The 24,422-nt window shown below is 39.3% G+C and overlaps 1 protein-coding gene and 1 long non-coding RNA gene across 2 annotated transcripts in view; one reads left to right on the top strand and one right to left on the bottom strand.

Annotated features, from left to right (window-relative positions):
- KCNAB1 (potassium voltage-gated channel subfamily A member regulatory beta subunit 1) overlaps positions 1 to 24,422 on the top strand; it is a 343,217-nt gene that overhangs the window by 285,655 nt on the left and 33,140 nt on the right. The window contains 1 exon segment of the mRNA XM_032485762.1: positions 5,002 to 5,088. Coding sequence (XP_032341653.1) covers positions 5,002 to 5,088 — 87 coding nt within the window.
- On the bottom strand, positions 11,845 to 19,905 carry LOC116665671. The gene is made up of 2 exons (XR_004322300.1): positions 19,802 to 19,905; positions 11,845 to 14,281 (listed from the first exon to the last, which is right to left on the bottom strand). It is a non-coding gene; the product is annotated as an uncharacterized LOC116665671 (long non-coding RNA).

The raw sequence follows: 24,422 nt of genomic DNA, 5'->3' as shown, positions 1-24,422 counted from the left end.
CGTTAGGAAGGGAAAAAATTCTCTATGTAAAGAACCACAACCAACCAAGTTTGTCCCTGGGCCTGAGTGTGGGGAGTGTGGTGATATAAAGGGAGAATGAGAACTCAAAAGAAAAAGACTGCATTTTCTAGAACTCTTCTCATTTACGGCTATGCTAACATTAACAAAGCGCGTCTGCAAGAGTCTTTAAAGAGCTTTGTTGAGATGTAATTTATATGCCACAACAGTTTCCCCATTTAAAATGTACAATTCTTTTGTTCTGAGAATAATTACAGAGTGTGCAATGGTCATCATAATTAGATTTCAAAACATCTTCATCTCCCCCCAAAGAAACCTTGTATCCACTAATAGTCACTTCTGTTACCTTTTTTTTAAAGTTAGGGTTTAACATCTGCCATGCATTAAAAAGTTTCAAGTGGAGTTTCTCAGAATGTTTTCTCCTACTCCTAAAACTGGGATGGTTCCATGTTTTAAATCACATAACAAAACGGTTGTTTACCTGAAAGGCAACTACAGGCTTAGACACAGCTTTTTCCTATAAAAGTACACAAACAATGCCCTTATTCTTCCAGTCTGACCTACCGAACTATTTCTGTTCTTTCATGCCAGATACTAAAGAAATTTGATCTGCTAGATTTTAACATTGGCACAAATTTAGGTTTAATGACTGTGGAATGGCTGAATAAATAAACAGACTTTCAGAACCTGAGAGGACCTTGAGATTCCAAATGAACATAATAAACCTATTATTGAAATTCCTACTACCTCCTTGTGAATCCAAGGAGCATGTTGTTCCTAACCAGATCTCAGTCAAAACTTTAGGCTCATTGAAAAAGCCTTTCATATGATTTTTTTCAAAACTACATTATGCACAAATCAAGCTAATTTTACACTCTGAAAATTAACTCAGGTGGCTAAGGTCACCCAGCACACAAGTGGCCTGAACTCTACATGAACTGGTCTTCTGTCTTATTCTTAAATAGTACTTCCCAAATGTAATGTGAGTGTGAATCTCCAATGTTGAAAATGTCACCTTCATCACAGGACAAGTACCAATGAAACCAGAGGATAATGACTTGTAAACCTCTTCAAACTTTATTTTAGGTCTAAAAATCTCATGTCCCTTCTTTTTTTCCTGTAAAATTCACTCAATTCCCTAATTTCAGCCTGCCTAGAAATATCTTTTGAGCTGACTCTCTTGCAGTCGTGAGTGTTTTTGTCTTTGGCTGAGACTATAAACTGAAAAATAACACCAACAGTAAAACGTAATAATAATTGATTCTAATTAATCTTCAATCTCAAAAGTTTAAAATTTTGTTGAGTTTCACCTTATGAACAATGGAGTTCCTGTTAAATTTTAGAACCTAAGAGAGAGATTGACTTAGATTTAAGTTTACTGGAGTCACTTGAAAGCTATTTTTCTTTACATAACGCAATGTATTCTCCTGTGGACTTCTGAGGAATGGCCAATTAACTTCTGGGCATCTCCTCAAGGGCAGGGAATGTTTCTCCTGCTCCTCCTGTTTTTCACTCCAACAGACATTGGGTCAGCACTGAGGGGCAGGCTAACATAAAAAGTGCTTTCAGTGAGTGCATTCACTGAATGGGAGCATTTACCTCCTTGGGTTACGATTAACTGTTCAGATAGCTCTCTGGAGCCAAGGTTAATGCATTTTTGCACATCTACTTAAACTTAAAGCAACACCTGGCCCCAAGCCAATGCTCAACAAACATTTGCTAAGGGGAGATAGAACATGACTGTTTGTTTCTTGGAGATAAACCCTAAATGGCTCTCAAGGAGACATTTGTTAGCATGTCTTTATGTTGCTACAATTTAGCTATAAGATTAAAGCATCCAAATAGGGAAAAGCAGTGCCACCTGACTGGGTTTGCAGTCCCAAGAAGATCAAACCAGAAAGATCATCGAGCTCCATTTCATCTTTGGAAAGATGAGGATACTAAGATCCAAGGAGGCGAAGAGACACTGGCAAGATCATTCAGGCCAGCCCAGTTTAGTGCCCTGGATCCCAAGTCCTGTGCCTCACCTGCACATAGACCTTTCCTCTAAATGCCAGACCGGCCCATCCAGCTGCCAAGAGCTCCATGGGGTTGACTGATGTGCTGACACCACCACCAACAACCTGCTTTTCCCTGACCTCCCCATCTTACTAACAGTCACTTCTCTTCTCACGCCAACATCTCAGAGTCCTCCTCGATACCTCTACCTCCACATTCTGTATTCAGCACACCAGGAGTTCTCTTATTTCTACTTATACAACTTGTCCCAAGTTTGAACACACCTCACCAACTTGGTCTGCTTCGGTGACAGCCTCACTGGTCTCCCTCCCTGCCTGCCCTCTGCCCCCTACAGGTCATTCTCAGCAGGACAAGTGAGCAGTTCAGAACACAAATCTGACAGCATCATTTCCCTGGCTTAACTCTCATTTCCTTACCTCCCAGCCCCTCCCCATATTTTTCCATCTCATGTAGAGTAAAATCTAAAATTCATACCATGGATTCCAAGACTTCATGTGATTGAGATTTTTCAAAGTGAGTGGAGAGTGTCTCTTATGAGCACAACCTCCTTTTACTCCACTTCAAACCCAGAGGAGGGACCAGGTGGGTCACTGACGAGATGCACCATTTCTTATATTCTCACATGAATACTCTAAAATCTTGGCCTGACTATCAAGGGGAAAAATGCTTTCCAGAGGAAGAACTGAGAGATGAGGAACGACTGAGTACAACGAGGCTGGCTGGCCTTTACGTCAAGTCCACGTCATGACTTACGGCTACACGTTATTACCTTGAACAGCGAAATCATGCCAGCAGATGCCCTCAGCGTGCACTTTTTGCTCCTTGGGGATAAATGCTGTGTCCATGCCTGTCTACCCACCTAGAGTCGGGCACAGTTTCAGGATCAAATCAGAATTCAGTACACATGTAGGGCGTGGAAGAGGAAAGGACTTAAGTCACGACTGATCACACAGCATTCCGACAGGGCCAAGTTAGTCATAGCTTCTCCTAGGTTAACTCTCAGCCCACACTGAGATCTTCAGAAGGGACCGAGGGAAGGGGCATCATCAGAAAGGAGGGCGTTTTGTTTCCAGTGCCAGGTAGGGGCCAGAACTGTCACTAAATGCCCGCCTCTAAAACCAGGAGGGCCAGTGAAAATCTTTGGCGTCTAGTCATTCTGAATCTTTCCAGATGTGAGAACATTATAATTACGGTACTTCTATAGGCTGTTGCTCTTACCAAATGTGTGCCAACTAATTTTATTTGCCCTCTGGAGCAGCAATTCTAAAGGTAGTGAGTCTTGATATCTCCACTGCGGACTAGAGAACTGAGTCACACACAGTAAAAGCCAAATAATCCAAGCAGGATCATATGCCAGCGTGCAGATTTCCAGCCTTTTAGACCTGGGGATACCCTGTTACTGGTTTGCTTGGTTATATTTCCCTCTCCTTACCTCCTCCATACACAGAATTGCTTCCAAAATGTGGCTCCTATCATAGTGCTTTTTAAGGTAAATTTAATTTCAAGATGCCCGTTGAGATAGCTGGTAATAACCTGGGCCTGAAAGTCCCCGCAGTTTTTTAAGAACAGACATTGGACTTTATAACACCTGTCTGCCCTAATCTCTTCATCAGTGCTGCTTTTAACAAGCCACCATCACAGACAGTCCTTCCTTAATGAGTGAAAGAAATATTTCCAAAACTGTATTCAAGCACTCCATTTTCCTGTCAGAAAAATAATTGTGGCTGGCCGATAAACCAGTTTGAAAAATCAAATTTAAATGAGCCAAATTTAAATTTATAAGAGCCTCATTTAACATGCAATTAATTTTATGCCTATTATAAAAGAGAAAAACCTCCAGTCTTTCTGAGGAATTAAATAAGCTGATAAGGAAATGCTGTGCCTCATAGAAATGAGATAAAATAATTCTCAAACACTGTCATCCTTCTGGTTGTGTAATAGTATATACAATACATTCTATTTCAGGAAAGTATTAATTTTACTGAAATTAAATATTTTTTTCTGAGTAATCATAGAAATGTGACCGAATGGTTAGGGCTGAAACATAGATTATTGGTTCCAGATTTTTTTTAAGGTCTATTTCCTTTATATTACCACTTAAATCTTTAAAGCTCCTAGTGTTTTTGTTTCTTCTCAAAAGAATGGGGAATAATAGAAATAGTGGAGCTCAGCTATATTTAAAGTTCTTCAGACTTTGTTCCAATTAGTAAATGTGGAATGGAATTTTCATTTGCCAACATTTTATTACTAGGAAAACCCACGTGTACATTAAGATGGAGTCATCAAGTATATGTAAAAATAGATTTAAAAAAATTTCTTCTGTATAGCATGGGGAACTATATTCAATATCTTGTAACAACTTTTAATGAAAAAGGATATGAAAATGAATATATATACATGACTGGGACATTGTGCTGTACACCAGAAATTGACACATTGTAACTGACTATACTTCAATTAAAGAAAAAAAAAAAGATGGAGTTGTCAATCATTTATTTATGATTTACACCATTTTAATTTTTTTAATGTGCAATAAATATAGCTCCATCCCACTATAAGCCCAGTAAGTATTTCAAAACATGACATTAATGTGCATTTTCCAAGAAGAAAGAAGTTAAACTCTTAGGCTGCTTTTCATTCTAAACTTTGCTTCTGGATACTGCCAGATACAGATACAGGAGCCACTGTGAAAGGTCATTACCAAGTGTGGATTCCCAGTAGGCAAGAGCACTAATACCATAGAGAAAGGTCTAAGGCTTTTCTCTGTTGGAGACAAGGTCAACCTCTGATATATTTTTAAAAGGTTCTGAGGGCCAATGAACACATCATTGTATTCAATGTCTTTTTGAATCTAAGTCAGTGGTTCTCTTTTTTAAAGTAAATTCTTGAAGGTAACCAAACTTCAACTATTTCTAATAATGCTCATATTCAGACTTGTTAAGATCTTCCTGCTTCTATTCCCAGGATTGAAGGGCTCCCTCCAGAGGCTGCAGCTCGAGTATGTGGACGTAGTTTTTGCAAATCGCCCAGACAGTAACACTCCCATGGAAGGTGAGTGAAGAAATTTAATAGAAGACTAGAGTGATTAATTCTAGTTGACAACTTCTTCCACTCACAGTAGGAAATGAAATATATTCAGACTGATCTGACTGAATATGAAAAATAAAAACCTTTTCAGTCAATTTCTTTCAGCTGCAATGTTTACCCACAAAGCCAGGGCTCTGCATTCTGCATGTGTATTAATTTTTCAGCAGCTGCAGACACCAGGATTTGGCTCCTGCTGTCACAGTGCTCCAGGTTTGTTTCACTTCTGTGATTTCATCAGCAAAAACAATAAAAGTAATTGGAAGGGGAGTTTATAACCCAGCCATCATGACTTTGGAGGGTGTTCTCCAAGAGTCTTCCTATTTTATAATGACTCTGGGTCTCATTAGTTTCCAGTCTGTGGTGGTAAGTATGAAGTGCTACCATGAGCAGAGGCTTTACAGGAGCGACTGCTTCAAAATGAGACTCTTGGTTGCCATTTGGTTTTTGATTCTCAAGGAGCTGCAACATTTTATCCCCTTTCTGAGGACAATTCAAGCATCTCTCTGTGGAAGCTTTCAGAATGTCCCTAAAACCAGTTTTTTTCCATTTACATTTGTTTGTGGAACCTACCTAGGATGATTGAGAAAGAGGATCAAATTTGGGAGGACAAATTTAAAAAAATGTTCTGGTTAAGTGAGATTTACAGTCATATGGATTATCATATATCTGAGGTGAATGAGAACAAAGATACTTGGGAAAAAAGAAGGGGAGGAAATAATGTTCTGATTATTTGAGGCTTGCTATATGACATGGATTTATAAATTTTCAAAGAATTAGAATACTCAACATAAAATTACACTAAGGTAAATTTGGTTTTGCTGATTCAAAAGGTAATTCAGGATCTTGTATTAAATCAGGTTCTGTAAAGATTTGTTCTTGCTAGAAGGTTATAGAAGTTATGGAAGTTATGAAAGATTGAAGTATGTATAAATTTTTCTGTTGCGTTTCTGACAAAATGCATTTCTGACCAAAAAGAGTTATGAAACTGTTTTCCATGCTATTTGTGTCTTTCAACTGCAGAGTAATGTTTAAAATATATACTTATATATCTGATTTTCTCCTAGAGTTTTCTACTTTCTTGATTTGAGTAAATTAGGAGATTATTATAAAGCAGTACCATTGTTGGAAATTCATGATAAGAAATTATCCATGGAAATGACACAAATGCATATTTTTATTAAAGCAAAGACTAGGTGTTTGATAAGGCAAATCATAAACATTTTATTCATGTAAGAAGTGCTTATTGCAAGGATAATATGATGTCACACCATTCTCAGTGTCACATTAAAATAGCACTGAAGCTATCATGTGAGCACAATTGTCAAGCAAAATGCCGTTTAGTGGCGGCTGTGAAAGACTGAAATTGCTTCCCATTTTAAGTGCCTAGTGACTACTTTCCTCTTTGGAAAAATGTCCTTTGCAATTATGCTATGTACAGGATAGAAGAACATCTGGGATTTTTTTTTTTTGGCTCATTTTGCCCATTCTATCACTGTCTTTAATCTGAGGGATATAATGTAGACGTCTCTGAAACAGAAAACGTTATAATTTGCATTATATACCTACAGAAAGAGGAAATTTCAATTAGAAGCCAAGCTATGTGATACTGATAAGATAATGGTATCTCTTGTATAAACACTGATTATGTGTTGATGTTTCCTAGAAGGAAGCATCAAAATGTTAAAAAAAAAAAAAAAAAAGAGAGAGAGAGAGAGATTGCTGCCTGATAGAATATATAACTACAGCATTGTCCAGCCTCCAATGAAATCAGAGAATTTTCCTGCTTTACTGTAACAGGAGAGCACTGATCTGGGCAACAGAGAGGAGAAGAAATAGGAAATAAGAAGAAAATTAGAAATAGACAGGGATTGCCAGATGGTTTTGAGGGCATTTTCTCCTCTAAAAATGAAAAAAATGGTGTCTAAGCTATGTCTGGATTCCATGTTGTTATTAAGTTTCATTTTTGCAATGATTTTGTAAATCATGTGTGTGTATATGAGTGAAACTTGTTCATGTTACAATGGGATCAACCTTAGGAAGGCTATTAGGGTTTCTAAAAACCATACAGAAGAGTGTATGTTACGTATAATCAAAAGTACCCTTGAAAACCCTACAGTAATTCTTTGTTAGTCAGTGTTACTCTACAGCCTTTAATTAGTCAACTTCTTCTCCAAATATAGTGACAAAACCATCACTAGATACTTGCCCAAATACTTTTTTTTTTGATAACAGCCTTAATATCATTCACACACATCTCTTATTTTAGCAACTCACTTTGGCAGTTGTAGGCTCAACTGCATCCATTTCTGTCTAATATAAGTGATGGAACGGTGGTTGCCAAGTGCATATTGCTGAATTTTATATATTAAGTCTACATATGTTGGCATTGTTCTGTGTGTGTGCCACACAGTAAACCCTTAGCATTTGTAGATCATCTTTATCGGTTTCAACCATTCCCCATCAACTCCATGGACCCACAATACCCGCTAACTTATAATTTTGCCAAGGAACCTATTTTAATTCCTGGGGGCTTAAAGAGAGAGCCCAACCCAGCTTTCTAAGACCCATTTTAAACAAATTTGATTTAAATTTATTAAAGTGCCAACCCCATTCACTTGATTCACACCATGAAAGGATGTTAATTGGGAACATTTCTAGAATAAACCAAGATGAGTTTCATCCAGTTTATACATATCATATAGCAACCAACTGAGCCAGAAAAAAGGTTAAGCAGTGGCGCCTTCATAATACATTGGCATCATACGCATACCAATTTAGTTGTTGCCTTCCCTTCTTCCTTAGAAAGGCAATAGACAAAAACTGAGTTCTCTCAAACGAATGGCTGTAAATTCTGAATGTGTAGTTGGTGGAGAAAGGGGTAAGACACCTCCTCTAGCAATCTGTAACCCCATGGGATGTAATTAGACATTTGACAGCTAAGGGAAGATGTTCCTGACAATAGAAGGGAAATTGTGTACCTTTTTTCCTCTGTCCTTCTTGTTTATTTTTTTCTGGTTCGCCTAGTAGTACGTCAGCTTTCTTTCACAGCATCTGCCATGCCATCTGTCTCTGCTGTAATATCTGGCGTTGATGGCATGTTTTCTAGTCCCCCCAAAAATCAGCCCCATGTCCCATTTCTTCTTTCTTATGCTACCTTGTTCTTCCCAGTAGAGTCACTGACAGGTCCTTGTCCCCCATCATAATTGTATTCTTAAGCCCATCACTTCCATAAATCCCCAAAATCTTCCCTTAGGCTCATTAGGTAAGAGAAAGTTTTCATTCCAACATAGATCATGGTGGACATGGGTAGACACAGAGCACTTGTGTGTCTGAGGACGTGCACTAGGAGTTTTTGGGGGTTTGTTTGTTTGTTTGTTTGTTTGTTGGTGAGGTTCTCTGTCATTCCCAAGTGCCAGGCTAATTTCTCCATCCATACCCTTCTCATCGCTCCAGGGACGAAGTGATTGAGCCTGATTATGGGGATGAAAGGAGGCTATAAACCATGTACCACTTGTGAATAACAGAAAAAAGAGGGGGCCCATTTTAGTTTATATAGCTCCTTTTAAAAGGAAAGTAGAAAGCCCACTAATCCGTTGATCCTGAGACTACAATGAGTTTTTAATTAAATTACATTTTAATTAAATTTTAATTTAAAAGACACTTGGAATTGAGCCTTCTAACTTTTATTTATTGAGAGTTTTGGGCCAAAACTAGTAAATCTCACAAACTCCCTGAGTCATTAGATATTATTTCCAACCTCATTACAGTTCAAATTATTTATTTTTTCCCTGCTATTAGGTCAATGCAGACATAAAACAACCCAGATGTCTTATTCCAAATAAGAGAGACAAGATCAAAGTTAGCTTCACTTAATTCCCATAACATCATCATGTCAAAGAACCGACTCCATAAGAATTTACTTCTTTCTCGGCCATCTTTTTTAGTATCCCCATATGCAAGCAGGAATCCACGGAAATTCAAGAATCTAGGACATCCAATGACAGCTCAGAAAAATACCAGAATGGCAAACATTTAGCATCCTAAATTTTCTACGTTTTTTTCAATTTCAGGACACTGAACCTAGATGTTTAACATCCAGAATAAAGTTTTCAGAACAAAACTTTAATGACCCCACACCTAGAAATATTATCTAACCACAATAGGTCATCCCTTCTGTCTTTATATTTTATTTTCCCTGAAAGACACCCTCAGTCTGTCCCCCAAAAACATAATAGCAGGAAGATTTCTTCTGCAAATAGTCTATGACAGTGCTGTTCAATGGAAACAGTATGCAAGCCACATATGTATTTTTAATTTTTGATTAGTTACATTTAAAAAGGAAAAAGAAACAAGTGAGATTAACTGTAAAAATATATTTCAATTTAACCCAAAACATAAAAAGTTATCCTTTCAACATGCAATCAATATAAAAATTACCAAGGAGAAATTTTACATTATTTTTTCTCATACTGTCTTTGAAATCTATTGTGTATTTCACACTAATACCACATCTTAATCTGCGCCAGCCACATTTCAAGCGCTCAATAACCGCGTGCGGCTAGTGCCTAGTGTAATTGACCACACAGGTCTATAAACTCTAGTTCTAGTCCAGCAGAGCACCAGACACATAGTAGGTGCTCAATAAACATTTATTGGGTGGATGGATGGCTAGATAGATGGATGATTGGATAAATGGGTGAACTAGTGTTTAAGGATTGAATAAATGAAGCTCTGAAGTTAAATAGATCCAACTTCATTTTTCTGTACTTGAAAACCAATTTTGGTTTCCTAGCATCTATGAACATTCCAGTGCCTGATCTGGTTCAGCATATTTCAGGGTGATATTTAGAAGGGCCAGTTGCTAGCAAACAGCCCCAGGACACTTACATCCCCTTTCTCCTCATCAGCATCAACAGTAGCATCCAGATGCAGATCTCTCTCCACAAATCTGACTGATACCTAAATGAGCAGAAATGAATGAATGGATGATTCTTTGGCAGTTCAGCTGCCCCTGAGGATGACTATATCAGATTAAAATTATCTAATGCATTTCACTTATGACCCTGGCCAGGATGCTCTGAGGGCCTCTGGTGTCCTTTAGATCAATTTAGCCTCCTGACTTGAAAGGCTGGGGGGACAGCTGAGTTTTCAAGAAATTAATTTGGAGAAAATGATTTTCATATCCAAGAAGATGAGCCAAACCCTACCAAGCCTGTGGCACAAAAAAAAAAAAAAAAAAAAGAAATTCCAATTTTACTAAATCAATTTTATTTCCATTTTAATTGTGAATTCATCCAAAGTTTTACTGCTACTTGAGATGTATCCAGCTGATGTTTTATCCTTTACAGAACGACAAGTCATGCCAAAAAAAAAAAAAAGAAATTAATTTCATCCATTCTAAGAACTGTGGGGGATGGCTGGTTTCTCTTGGGATTCTTTCAGTCTCTGATGTGGTTTTTTAGAACATCTCATGTTTCTATTCATTGTAAGCTTCCTCATTAGGACAATATTTCTGCCAAGTAGACGTGGGGGCATTAGATAGACACAGCTTAAAATCCTGGCTTTGCTACCTGTTAGACTGTGTACCTAGGCAAGGTACCGTCCTCACTGAGGCTCAATCTCTGTATCTGAAAGTGGGGGTAACACATCAAGTGCCTTCCAAAGGCGTTACCACCTCACTCATGGCAGGGGAAGCAAACATAAGCTCCATTTCTAAAATGCCCCGTATAATCACACACACATAAAATCCCCCTTTCTCTGGACCTCTTCTCAGAGGTAAGCAGAGGAGACGTCTAAGACCCTGAAATTACAATGTGATGAAAATCAAATGAAGCTGGCCAAGCTGCGGGGTCACCCAGGGTCTGTGGGGAGGCCATGAAATCAGGGTACAGAGCTGGCCATGGAATTTTCTTCTAGCCCTTTTTTGTCTGCTTGGAATTTTGTTCTGAAATCCTCCATCCTCTTTAAAATTATGTCATTATAGATTTGCCGGGGTTAATCTATCCAGTTAAAAGGTGATCTTAAAGTCTGTGATTTTGTCTTCAAAAGTGTATCTAGAAAAAACTCAATAATAGGCTTCATTCATTCATTCAGTTGATATTCTTTGAATATCTACTGTGTGCCAAGCACTTTTCTAGTCACTGAGAGAAGCAGAAGTTAATAAATTAGGCAAATTTCCTGTCCTTACAGAAATTACATTCTTGTGGGGGATACAGACAATATGTTGGTAAGAAAGTTACATTAGATGGTGGGAGGGGGACAGGTAGTAAGGGGGATGGATTCTAGACAGGGTGTCCAAGAGGGTATGGGGGAGGGTAGCTTGGCTTCCCCCCACAAGGGGAAGGGCATGTCTCTGGAGTCAGACAGACCCTAATTCAAATCATCTTTCTGTTTCTTCCTAGTTGTGTGATCTTAGGCAAGTTATGTAGCCTCTCTTCCCCTCAGTTTCCCTATCTGTAAAACACAAGTAACAATATCTGCTCTGCACCTACTCTATAGGGATATTATGAGGAATATTTGAGATTATATATATAATGCTTAGAATGTTGCCTAGTACATAGTAATTAGGCAAAAAGTTAGAGCTCTCATTTTTATCGTTATTATTTGCATGGTCCCACCATAAATTTGTCACGTGGGAAATGACCTGGAGTCAGTACTAGCCTCCAAGTCCGCAACCAGGTAATCCTAGGGGTCCTGAAACAGAAAGTCTCACACAACAGATTAAGATATGTGAATCACATGGTTTATTAAATCAATAGTGAAATAGTGAAAAGCAAGTGGAGCAGGATAGAGGCAATTAGAACAATTCAGATAGAATACAGGCAGGGCGAGGGACCAGCTGCCTGAATCTTGGGGCACGCAGTGTTCACATGACCCCCCCCCCCCACTACCACCACCACGGTGGCCTTCTGTGCGGTGGCGGGGCTATGACCGTCAGAGCTGACGGCCGAGGAAGGAAGCTCAGCAGACAGAGGTGCCTGAGTCAACGGCACCCGTGCTGTGTTGGGAAGACTCGGGGACAGCTCCACCTGTAGTTCACCAGTTAGCCTGAGGTGCAGCTCTGGACTCTGTATTTCTTGTGCAGAGGATTCTTGAGGCCAGAATGGGGTCACCAGGGGTGGCTGATTTAAGGCCTTATTTGTGTTCTCATATGCTTCCATTTAGTGTGCCTTGGGTGTGTCGTTCACATATGGACGCATTATGAACATCACGTCTTTCCATCCTTTCCTCTCAGTGCACAGCACACACATTTCCTGCTCTGTCTGTGGCTCCCATGACTCAGAGCTTCCTCGCCCACTTAGTCTCACCACACACATCATGTGAAGTTCATCTGCCTCACAGGCTACCTGTTGCTCTACCCAGTTTCATCTGTCGTCCTTATTTGTTTCTCTTACTTCCTTAAGCAGAGCTGAATAATCTTAAGAAACACAGCAAAGGCGCATTGCAGAGTTAGTTGCTGACATGCTGCCTGAGATTTGCAGAGTCAGCTTCAGGGGCCACTGGAAAATTTTTCCAGAGTTAACAGAGGACCCCAGAGTTTGGAACCTGGATCACTCTGGTAGGCATCTATCAGGAACAGCGCCCTGGTGAACAAATGATCATCTTCTAACCAGGTTCCCAAAAAAGAACAGCAGTTTTAGAAAAACCAGCTTGACTAGAGCATGCTGAGAAGTTAAGATTGCCGAGGCTGCAGAAAATATGTGGCGAGTTAGCTTCAAAGGAAACTGTATTCCCAGTAATAGTCTGTAATTTATTTGGTGCTATATTTTGTGCTTTCTTGGGAAGTCACAGATTCCCCACCTCATTTCATAAAGCCCTGTTTGGAAGGGAGGATTCTGGAGAAGAATATGCTTATACTTTTTGCAGTTTACTTAGTTCCTCTATTCTCTTTCCTTTTTTTCTTTTTCTTCACATCTTCAGTCAACAGTGAAGGCAGCAGGGACACAGCTGCTGTCATTAGTAAGCTCCAAAAGGAGAAACAACATGGGCCAAGTGTCTGGGGGGCCTGTCCTTCCTCCTCACCGCAAGCTTGTGGTCCTCACCCAGCTCAGAAAGGGTGGTTTCTTCTTGTGGTTGTTGTTTGCCCTTGTTGTTTTTAGTTAAGAAAAAAGAGAGAGAGAGAAAGCAGAGATGGCTTCTGCTCACCCCAGCTGTCAGGTGAGAGAGCTGCTTAGTATTCTGGGCTGTGGGTTTGTGACTCACGTGAGCTTCCATCTGTGTGAGCTGACATCTCTCTGAAAGGCTGCTGGAGCTGTGACAAGGTTCACCTCCATATTCTGAGGGGATGTCGACTCAATCTCGGGGGAAGTCACCTCTGTAAGTTCCTCACTGTGCCTCAATGACTGATGTGCAGTGACATGGGTGTAGGACGCAGACACTAGCATCAGCCAGCTCTCCGGCCCGGGCCGGTGGGGCTGTGGGTTTTAGCTGCCTGTCAAAGCAGCGTCTTGCTCAGGGTTTACTAGCAGGAGGATTCCAGGGGTGAGCAGAGCCACCTGTGTCATTGCTCGCCCGGAGTTCTCAGACATACCCTTAAGTCCCCCTCTTCCTTCCTGTAAAAGAATGAAGTCATGAGAGAGTAAATGGCTCTGTTAAAGCCCCCCTTGGGGGAGGGTGTAGTTCAGTGGTAAAGCACATGCTTAGCATGCACGAGTCCTGGGTACAATCCCCAGTACCTTCATTTAAAACAAAGAAAAAGCCCTCCTGGGTGTTTAAAATGTGTAGCGAAAAAAGTACAGGATCTGCAATCAGGATGAGGGTGCAGTCTCAGGTGTGCGAACTTGGTTGAGTTGCTCAGAGTTTTCTGCTGCTCAGTTTTTTTTTGTTTGGAAAATGGAATGAATAAAACATTACCTTGAATAGCTATTTCCAAGATCGTTGTGACGATAACATGAGATAATATAAGTGGAAAAGTTTTTTAAATTGTAATGTCCAGCACACGTATTTTGAGGTTGTTATTGATACATGTGTTTACAGTTTTAGAATATGTATATACACATATTAAGATGTAATAACTGAAGTTTCAACCAGGCATCCACACAATTGAAACAAAATTTCAGAGAGATGAATCTCTATTTGTATGCTTGCAAAGGAAGAGGGCCAGAGCTGGTTGCATGTCTCTTTCTTCCCTGATATTTTACTTTGAGAAAGTAAAAACCTACAAAAAAAAAAAAAAAAAAGTTGAAAAAATAAACAGCCAATTCTCTTCACCTGGATTTACCAGTTTGTGCTCTATTTTGCCCTCTCTCATTGTGACATCCTATCCATAAATACTTTCTTCTCTGTCCTGAGACAGCCTCAGCATCCTTCCACACAAATGTTAACGCACTCATCACACTCAGGAACTTTAACACTGATACCCCACTGTTATCTAAGACACAAACTATCCTCAAATTTCCTAAAATGTGCTATATAGGACGTTGTTGTTGTTTGAGAGAGAAGTTGAGTCCATGATTTAATTAAGAATCCCACAGTGCATTTAGCTGCCATGGCTTTTTAATCTCTTTTAGTCTAAAGTGTTTCCTCCACCTCTTTTTTTTTTTTTTTTTTTTTGTCTCTTTAATGACATTGACTTAAAAAAAAAATCCAAGCCTGTTGTTTTGGAGAATGTCTCTCAGTCTGGGTTTGGCTGATTATTTTCTCGTAATTAGATTAGGATTAAGCATTTTTAGCAAGAAGACTACACAAGTGACCTTGGATCATCCTCAGTGTGTGTCTCAGAGGGTCCAGGAGGGTCACTGTCCCCTTACTGGTCATGTTAAGGTTGCTCACTCAGTTAAGCTGATGTCTGTCAGTTTTCTCCACCGTGACGGTACCTCTATGACTTAGTAATGAATAAATAAGCTGGGGTTTGATTCTTTGAGAACACGTAAATAGCCTGGCCCCCCACAGTGTGGTTTTGGCATTTACTGCAGATCCCTGCCTGCAGCAGTTACTATGGTGGGGTGGGGGTGGTAATTACAGTTACCACCCCCCCCCCCCATTTATGAATGGGCATTCTGCTGTGAAGACAGAGCTTTCCCTCAATTGTAGTTCTGTGCCTCTGGAGCCCCCTCAACTTAGTTCAAGAATAAAATTATTGGAAGAGAGGAGGTGAGAGGATCTAGTAAGAAGGACGCATCTGGCGATAACTATGCTGTGTGCACCTTCCCACCCCAGTGCAGTGAGAGGGCTGGCCCTTCACTCCCCTTCTTGTGGGGGTGGAGAGTTGCGTGACCCCCCCCAGTTGGGAGTTGAGCGGCTTGGGAATGGCTCATGTCTGGCAAGTCTAAAGGTGGAGAAGTGGGCTGGATCTCTACTTCCGTGGTTCAGCTAGGAGAATGACCCTCCCTGGGGACAACCGGGAGGGCAGCTATGACTGTTTCCTCTGTGCAGTCACCTTGGGTCTGTCCTCTAGGAGGGCAGCCTCCTGGAGGGTGAGGGCTGGAGCTGGACACCCAGAGCCTGTAGGACAAGGAAGGGTTCAGAGGAGAAGCAGAAAGCAGAGGAACAGAGAAACCAGCCACACCCCATTTCACTACCCCTACTGCAGTCATTTAGTCTAAGCGGGTCCCAGCTAGGAAAGGGAAGGAAATTTTGAGTTTGGAGTTTTGATTGAGATCTATGGAGGCTGTGTTTATGATTTAAAAGGATGTCAGGACTGTGTGTTACCCAAGAGTGGGTAGAAAAGCTGTGGGACCAGCCTGAGTTTTCACCAAGCCAACTTTTCATTGTTCCCAGGCCAGTGGGAAATTAAAAAATAAAGCTGGGTTGTAATTACATTATCGTGAGTCATGCTTGTTCCACACACTAGTTACTTATGTGTACTAGTTACCTATTTCTAAATTGATCTGACTTAAATTACACATAAAAAAAAACTACTCTTCCATTACTTTCAGAAAACAAATGTGTTTGCTTTATAAGGAAATACTATTATGTCCAATATAATTGGAAACTTAGGAAAACCTTGTATGCTAAAGATTCAAGTCTCCACAAATTACAAAATCAGGCCCCTGGCCACCTGTATAAAATGTGTACCCTATACACAGACATTCCTCGTACCCCACAAACCCTCCTCAGGCACCTGAAGATTTTTGAAAGTATCACTTCTATTAATCAGGGAGTAATTGTCACTGTTCAAACACTAGAAAAGAGTTTAAGCCACAAGACTACAACCTCTGCAGTTGGAACTTTATTCATCCTTTCTAAACACATTTTTAACTTAGGTCATGTTTATTCATTTTAAATTCTAAAAGGTGACCAGTGTGACTAGCTTTGATGAAGCCAATCATATCAAATTAATAACTAACTGAGATACTTTTAGATAACTTTCTGAAACCCTAGTGGAGTCAACTCAAAATTTACTTATACAAAGAAAATTCATTTGTTATTGTTGTTGTTGTTTAAGGGCCAGTGGATGGAACGTGTGGGTACAGGGAAGCAGTAGAAAGAAAAAGAAAAGAAAGTTTAATATTATCAATATTCTCCTTTACCTGGAGGGAAAATGAAAATGTATCACCAGCATGGAAACTGAAAGTATATTTGGTGATGGAATGAACCTAATTAGCCCTAGAAATGAGTGCTTTCATCTAATAAGAGAAAAAAACAAATGACATAAGAGTTCACACAGACTTAACAGAAAACAAAAAAGGGAGCTATGGAGACCAAAAAGAAAAATTTGGGAAGGAAGGATGAAATTTTGTTTCTCCCATCTGTTTCCCCTACTCCTTTCTCAAGCACAGTATGAGTCTTGAAAATCCCTTTCTCAAAACACCTACAGAATGCATTTTAAATGCCATCTTACAGCACTCAGGATGGCCCAGAGAACATGGTACAGTAAAAAAAAATACTCAGGTCTAAAACCTGCCTCATTCATTTGTTCATAATCAACTAATATTTTTGAGTGCCTGCTATACACTAGGCATTGTTCTTGATGCATGTGATAGACAAGAGAACAGAATAGAAAAGATCCCTGTCCTCGTGAGACACATTGGTTCTAGCAGGAGAGACAGGAAATAAACAGAAAATAATTTTAAAGATTTAATTATATAGGATATTAGAAGGTGGTAAGTGTTATGGATAAAAGAAAAATTAGAACAGAGTGATGAGAATGGAGTTGCCGGGGGTCAGGAGGGGTTACTGAGAGGGTGAGGACTTGAAGGAGTAAAGTGAGTGACTGGGAGGGAGATAAGGATAGTGTTTCTGGCTGTAGAAGCAGTGCAGGGGCTCTGAGACGGGAGCAGCCTGCTGTGTTCTGGGAACATCAAGACAGCAGTGTGGCTGCAGAGAGTAAGGAAGGAGGCAGGTGGAGGGAGATGAGTTTAGAAAGATTTCAGAGGCCAGATCTTTTGGGGCCATCCCCCTGAATGAATTTTGGAAAAAGAAGTGACATGATTTGACTTACAATTTAAAGGGGCAAATGTAGGAACAGGGGGATGTGTTAAGAAATCATTGTAGCAATCTAGGTGAGAAATGATGGCGGCTCAGATGAGGATGCTAGCTGTAGAAGTGGAGAAGTGGTCATTCAACATTCAAAGAACACCTCTAATATGAAATTATTGAATGTAGAGCCAGAAGAAGTTCCTGATGGATTGCATGTGGGTGTAACAGAAAGAAGAATGAAGAATGATGCCAAGGTTTTTGGCCTGAGTCTCCAGAAGGATGGGGCTGCCCTGTTATAGGGTACTATTACAGGGAATACCATGGTGGAGCTGCTTTGTGCGGGAAGATCGGGGGTCTGGGTTTAGTCTTGAGCTGGAGATCTTCAGGAGACATTCAAATGGAGCTGTTGAGTAGGCAATTGCACACTGAGTCAGAAACTCAGGAGACAGGACTGGATGGAGATGCAAATTTGGAAGTTGTCTGCATGTAAATGGTATTTAAAGCATTGATAATTGGTAAAAATCACACAGGGAAGGAAGGAAGGGAAGGAAGAACGGAAGAAGGAAGGAAGGAAAACTTTTAAAAAGACAAAGAAAGAAAGGACAAGGACTAAACCTTGGAGCTCTCCAATATTAAGAGATTGGAAGGAGGAAGAGAAGTGTGGTGCCCAAGGAGCAAGTAGAGAAAACATTTCTAGGAGGAGGAAGTAATCAGCTGTATCAAATGCTACTGATGGGTCAAGTAAGATGAGAACTGAGACTTGCCTGTAAGTGTTAACCGTACAGATCATCAGTAATCTTAAGAAGACCAGTTTGGGGGAAATAGGGAGTGGGTATGGAAGCGAGAGGCATCTAATCTCTGAGGCTCAGTTTCCTCATTGGGAAAACAGTGAAGAAACCTCTTGATTTAGAATGACCAAGTAATCCCTTTTCTCTTTGAAAAAAAAAGAAAAACCCACCCAATAAATGTCACACAGGAACAGAAATAGAAACTTCCTTTCTGATGAAAGGAGCAGACAACTGGAAACCTGGACCAATATATATGAAAGCAGCAAAGGGATGGAGGAGTTGTAAATAAACTACAAATGACTTAGCAGAACTGAGGAAAGATTTATTTAAAGTGCCCACAGTACAGATGGCCAATAGGTACATGAAAAGATGCTCAACATCCCTAATTATTAGAGAAATGCAAATCAAAACTACAATGAGGTACCACCTCACACTGGTCAGGATGGCCATCACCAAAAAGTCTACAAATGATAAATGTTAGAGAGGGTGTGGAGAAAAAGGAACCCTCCTACACTCTGGTGGGAACATAAATTGGTGTGACAATTATGCAGAACAGTATTGAGGTTCCTTGTAAAACTAAAAATAGATTATATTTTATAATCTATAATCCAGCAATCCCACTCCTGGGCATATATCCAGAGAAAACTATAATTCAAAAAGATACATGCACCCCAGTGTTCATAGTAGCACTATTTACAATAGCCAAGACATGGAAACAGCCTAAATGTCCATCAACAGATGAATGGATAAAGATGTCATGTGTGTGTGTGTGTGTGTGTGTGTGTGTGTGTGTGTGTGTGTGTGATGGAATATTACTCAGCCATAAAAAGAATGAAATAATGCCATTTGCAGCAACATTGATGGACCTAGAGATGATCATACTAAGTGAAGGAAGTCAGACAAAGACAAATATCATATGATATCACTTATATGTGGAATCTTAAAAATTGATAAAATGAACTTATTGACAAAACAGAAATAGACTCATAAACATGGAAAACAAACATATGGTTACCAAAGGGAGAAGCAGGAGAAGGATAAATTCGGAATTTGGGATTAACAGATATACACTATACATGTAAAATTAGCAAGGACCTACTGCGTAGCACAGGAAACTATATTCAATACCTTGTAATAACCTATAATGAAAAAGAATCTGAGAAAGAATATGTATGTATATGTGTATCTCACACACACACACACACACACACACACACACACACACACACACACAGCTGAATCACTGTGCTGTATACCTGAAACATTGTAAATCAACTATACTTCAATAAAAAATACAATTAAAAAAATAAAGTGCCCACAGGTGAGAAGCAAGTTAATTTGTACCACGCAACCTCAGAATGGTTAAGGTGTTGGAGGCACCAATGTCACAGAAGATAGGGATGATGTGGAAACTAGATATAAGGCAGTTCTTCAAAAGACTATACAGAGCTATTAAAGCTCCATGTTCCCAGGTCTGCAGGCAGGGTCCCACCTTTCCCCTCCAATGAAAGAGGCAAGAGATGCATTACCTGGAGACATTCAGCTGAGAAGCTCTAGACAGAGGAAGGTAAGGCCAGGCTGGGAAAGAAAAAAAAAAAAAGAATTATAAAGTTTGAGACCCCAGACCTCTCCCCACACTTACCTCCAGGTCACCAACAACCAGGTTACACTTTCCACAGGCAGAAGATAATAGAATGTTTCTCTGGAGAAAGTTAATTATCCCAGAAAAAAAAAAAATCTAACAGATCTTGACATTGTTGTGAAAGAAAATCCCATGGGAAAAAGTGGCAAGTGCCCTAATTGCTCCCACAGTGAATTGCACTAGTTGACAAATGTTGTCCAAGCACAATTGTAGTGCTTTACTCTCAATGTAAACAGAAACCCCCAAGTCAGCTGTCATTCAAAGAACACCTCTAATATGAAAAAAAAGAGAGTAAATAGTAAGAAAAGATAACATAATAATGCAGAGAGGTATAAAAATTTTCAAAGAAACTATAATAAATATACCTGATGAGATAAAAGAAGATATTGCATCAATGGAACAGGATGAAAGACAGAGCAAGAACAACATAGAACTAGAAAAAGAAAACTTAGACATTAAAAAAATGCAATGGGAAAAAAATTTTTTTGGCTAAAAATTTTTAAAAGTCAGTAAAGATGTTGGACATTAAATTGAGGAAATATTCCAGGAAGCAGGGAAAAAAAAGAAAATATGGACAATAAGAATGAAAAGATAAGAAAATTAAGGTTCTGTCTAGGAAGCCCATCATTTATTCAACTGAAAGATTGCTAGAGAGAGAACAGATAAAAATGGAGGAGGAGAGGTAGTTGTCAAAAAAAAAAAAAAAAAAAAGAAAGAAAGAAAGAAAGAAAAGAAAAAACAATACAAGAAAATTTCCAGATTTAAAGAACATGAGTCTCAAGGAAATCTACTTCAGGATGACACCTGCACCCCAATGTTCATAGCAGCACTATTTACAATAGCCAAAACATGGAAACAGCCTAAATGTCCATCAACAGGTGACTGGATAAAGAAGAGGTGGTATATTTATACAATGGAATACTACTCAGCCATAAAAACCGACAACATAATGCCATTTGCAGCAACATGGATGCTCCTGGAGAATGTCATTCTAAGTGAAGTAAGCCAGAAAGAGAAAGAAAAATACCATATGAGATCGCTCATATGTGGAATCTAAAAAACAAAAACAAAAACAAACAAATAAACAAAAACAAAGTGTAAATAAAGGACAGAAATAGACTCACAGACAGAGAATACAGACTTGTAACCACAAGGGGGTGGAGGGTGGGAAGAGATAGACTGGGATTTCAAAATTGTAGAATAGACTACACTGTATAGCACAGGGAAATATACACAAAATGTTATGATAACTCACAGAAAAAATGTGACAATGAGTGTGTATATGTCCGTGAATAACTGAAAAATTGTGCTGAACACTGGAATTTGACACAACATTGTAAAATGATTATAAATCAATAAAAAATGTTAAAAAAATTAAAAAAATAAAGAACATGAGTCTCCAGATCAAAATTATTGAGGACAATGAATGAAAAAAGACCCACACAAGTGAAAAGGTAAGGAAAAGCAGCTCCTAAAATATTCCAGAGACTTAATAGAGTACACACATGAAGGATGGAGAGTAAGGACTACTTAGGGATGGATTCTCAACAGCAAAATTGAGACCCAGAAGACCATGGAACAAGCCTTCAAAATTCTAAGCAAAAAGATGATGGGCAAACTGCCAACTAAGGGTGACGAACTCATAGCATTTTGACTTTACTGTCTCCCCAACACAATTCCTCAGAAGCTACTGGAAAATAGGCTCCACCAAAATGAGGATAAAGCCACAAGAAGGAAGCAGTAGATCCAACTCATTCAAGGGGAGAAGGAAGTTGTCAGGATGACAGAGGGAGAGGTGCTGGGGTGACAGCCACACAGCAGGCACAGAAAGCACCAATGTAGGTTGTGGCAGGAGGATGGGGGCCTAGATGGGATGTTGCCAGGAAAAAATAAAAGGAACTGAATTTCTCACAAGCTTGACCACGGAGAAAATAACATATGCACAAAGTATAGGAAGATTTAACTCTAGCTTCAAGTAAAACTAAGTTAATGAAGCAATTGTCAACTAAAGGAAAACGAAAAGTTATTGAAGAAGGGAAATGTAGTCATTGTAAACTACTCTGCTCAGCAGTGGACACTAAGCATGCTGTCATTGAAATGAGCACACAGAATATGATTTTAACCTTAAACAGATGTGAATATATTGGGAAGATACTGAAGACAGAATGGTGTATAAGCAGGAGCTAAAACCCTCACTGCACAGAAGGTCAATGGATTATGTCTTAAAAAGCTGGGCCAAGAGAGTAATGCATGCATATTATTGAGAAATCTAGAGATTAGTATCAGCATAAACAGCTGCATATGTTGGAAGTGGTTACCATCTCTGGGGTGCAGGCAGAGTCAAAACACTGCTGTTTTTTGTTTTTTTTTTAACAAGCCTTTTGGCATCAACTCTTTAAACATTGTGCATTTGTTTCTTTGACAAAGCTCAAGATTAAAACAATAACCACACACATACACACAAACTGGATAAAAATGCCAATGGTATTGAGTTGTCAATATTAACCATGTTACTGACAAGTCCAGGCACAGTCCTGGAAGTTTAGAAATACATAATCAGTGCTAGTTTTCCTACCCAAGATTCCATGATCATAAGCCAACCCATCACTCACTACATCCTCCAGAAACATGCCAGCACCAGAGACCCACCCACTATTTCCTAAGCAAGCAATACTGAGCCAGACCCCTTCCCTCAGTGGCATCCAACACAGGCTGTGCCAGATAACCCACTGCAGAATAAGAAGAAAACATAATTTCCCTTTATTTTATACCTTATTATTTTTAAATTTCTATTCACTGTATATGTTTTAGTTTTTCTTTTTTTTTTTTAAACTAACCACTGATACAATTTCAGACACTGAAAAGTAGCTAAAATAGTACAGAAGATTCCTCTATACCCATCACCCAGAATCCCCCAGGTGTTAACATCTCACTTAACTATTGTGTAAGTATCAAAATCTGGAAATTAACATGACACAGTAATATTATGTAACCTATGAATTGTACTCATATTTGTCCAATTGTCCCACTAATATCCTTTTCTGGTCCAAATTCAACTCAAAATCACATGTTGCAATTCGTTGTGATGTGTCTTTGGTCTCCTTTAAGCTGGATCAGTTCCTCACTTTTTCTTTTTCATAATTTTGACACTTTAAAAGACCATTAGCCAGTTATATTGCGTAATGTCCCTCAGTTGTTTTCCAGATGTTTATTAGTGATTAAATTCAGGGTAGGCATTTTTGGCAGGAGTACCACAGAAATGATGACGTGTCCTTTTGCTGTATCATGTCAGGAGGTTCATACTGCCTCTTTTTTCCATTACTGAGGTCATGTTAACTTTGCTCTCTTGGTTAAGGTGATACCTACCAGGTTTCTCCATTATAAAGTTACTATTTTTCCTTTAGTATATATTAGGTACGTGTGTAGATATGTGAGTATCTTTGGGAGAGACATTTTGAAAATATGCAAATATCTTGTTTTTCATCACACTTTTGCCTACTTAATTTAGCGCTCTTCAATGATTCTTGCCTGAAACTAGTACTGTGGTGTTTGCCGAATGGTCATTTTCACTTCCATCATACTGCCTATATTTTTTAGCTGGCATTCTACTGTAAGGAAGAGCTTTCCCTTCTCCCCTTCTTAATTTATTTATTCTATCATTGAATAATTTTATTCAATCATTTACATCAGTTCCCCTGGAGCTCATGGATTCTGATTTTATTCTATGATTTATGATTCATTACTATCATTTATTTTGCTGTTACAGTGATCCCCAACCTGGCCACTTGAAGCATCTTTGACATGTCTTCTGTGTCCTTTAGGCATGTCTCCTCCTTCTTCTTCTTCTTCTTCTTTTTTTTTTTTAAAGACTTTTGCTTCCCAGCACCAAGGTATTCCAAGCTCAGATGTGCTTTCTCCAGCCCTGTAATCAGCCACTTCTCTAAGGTACCCTGGTTCCTTTTAAAGGGGATTAGTATATTGAAGTCAAGATCTGGGTGCCATGATATGTATTTTATGACGTATTAGCTTGGTAGTACAGGTAATTATTTTACATATTAACCAGTATATCTTTCTCTTATTGATTGGGAAGCATAATCAATATTTTTGAAAAGCATGGCTTTGTTAGAAAACACTTTGTTAGAAAAGCCTGGGAAGTCATGCTGAGATTAGCAGACCCCTCTTTCACCAGTACAATCCGATGCCTGTTCCTCTGGTTAGCACTTACCTTTTCTTGCCCTGTGTTGTAGACAGCAGTTCACTCAATTGTCTTTCTGTCCTTCAACTCCCTATATTGAAGAAGGTTCACGTGTAAAAGTTGCAAGGCAGTGAAGGCCAAGCAGGAAAGAGAGACTGTCCACAGTGTTGCCAAGTCACAGAGAAGCAGTAGGTGGTCACACAACCAGACGGCCACCTATACACAGTGCACACCCTCAGGAAACAGAAAACGGTTCCTATGGTGCCTGAAGGAGTTCTGCAGGTGCCATTTCATTCCTTTAATGTAACTATCT

This window comes from Camelus ferus, chromosome 1 (genome assembly GCF_009834535.1).
Source record: "Camelus ferus isolate YT-003-E chromosome 1, BCGSAC_Cfer_1.0, whole genome shotgun sequence".
NCBI lineage: Eukaryota > Metazoa > Chordata > Mammalia > Artiodactyla > Camelidae > Camelus > Camelus ferus.
The sequence above is the reverse complement of the archived record's forward strand: the minus strand, read 5'-3'. Positions and strand labels throughout refer to the sequence as shown.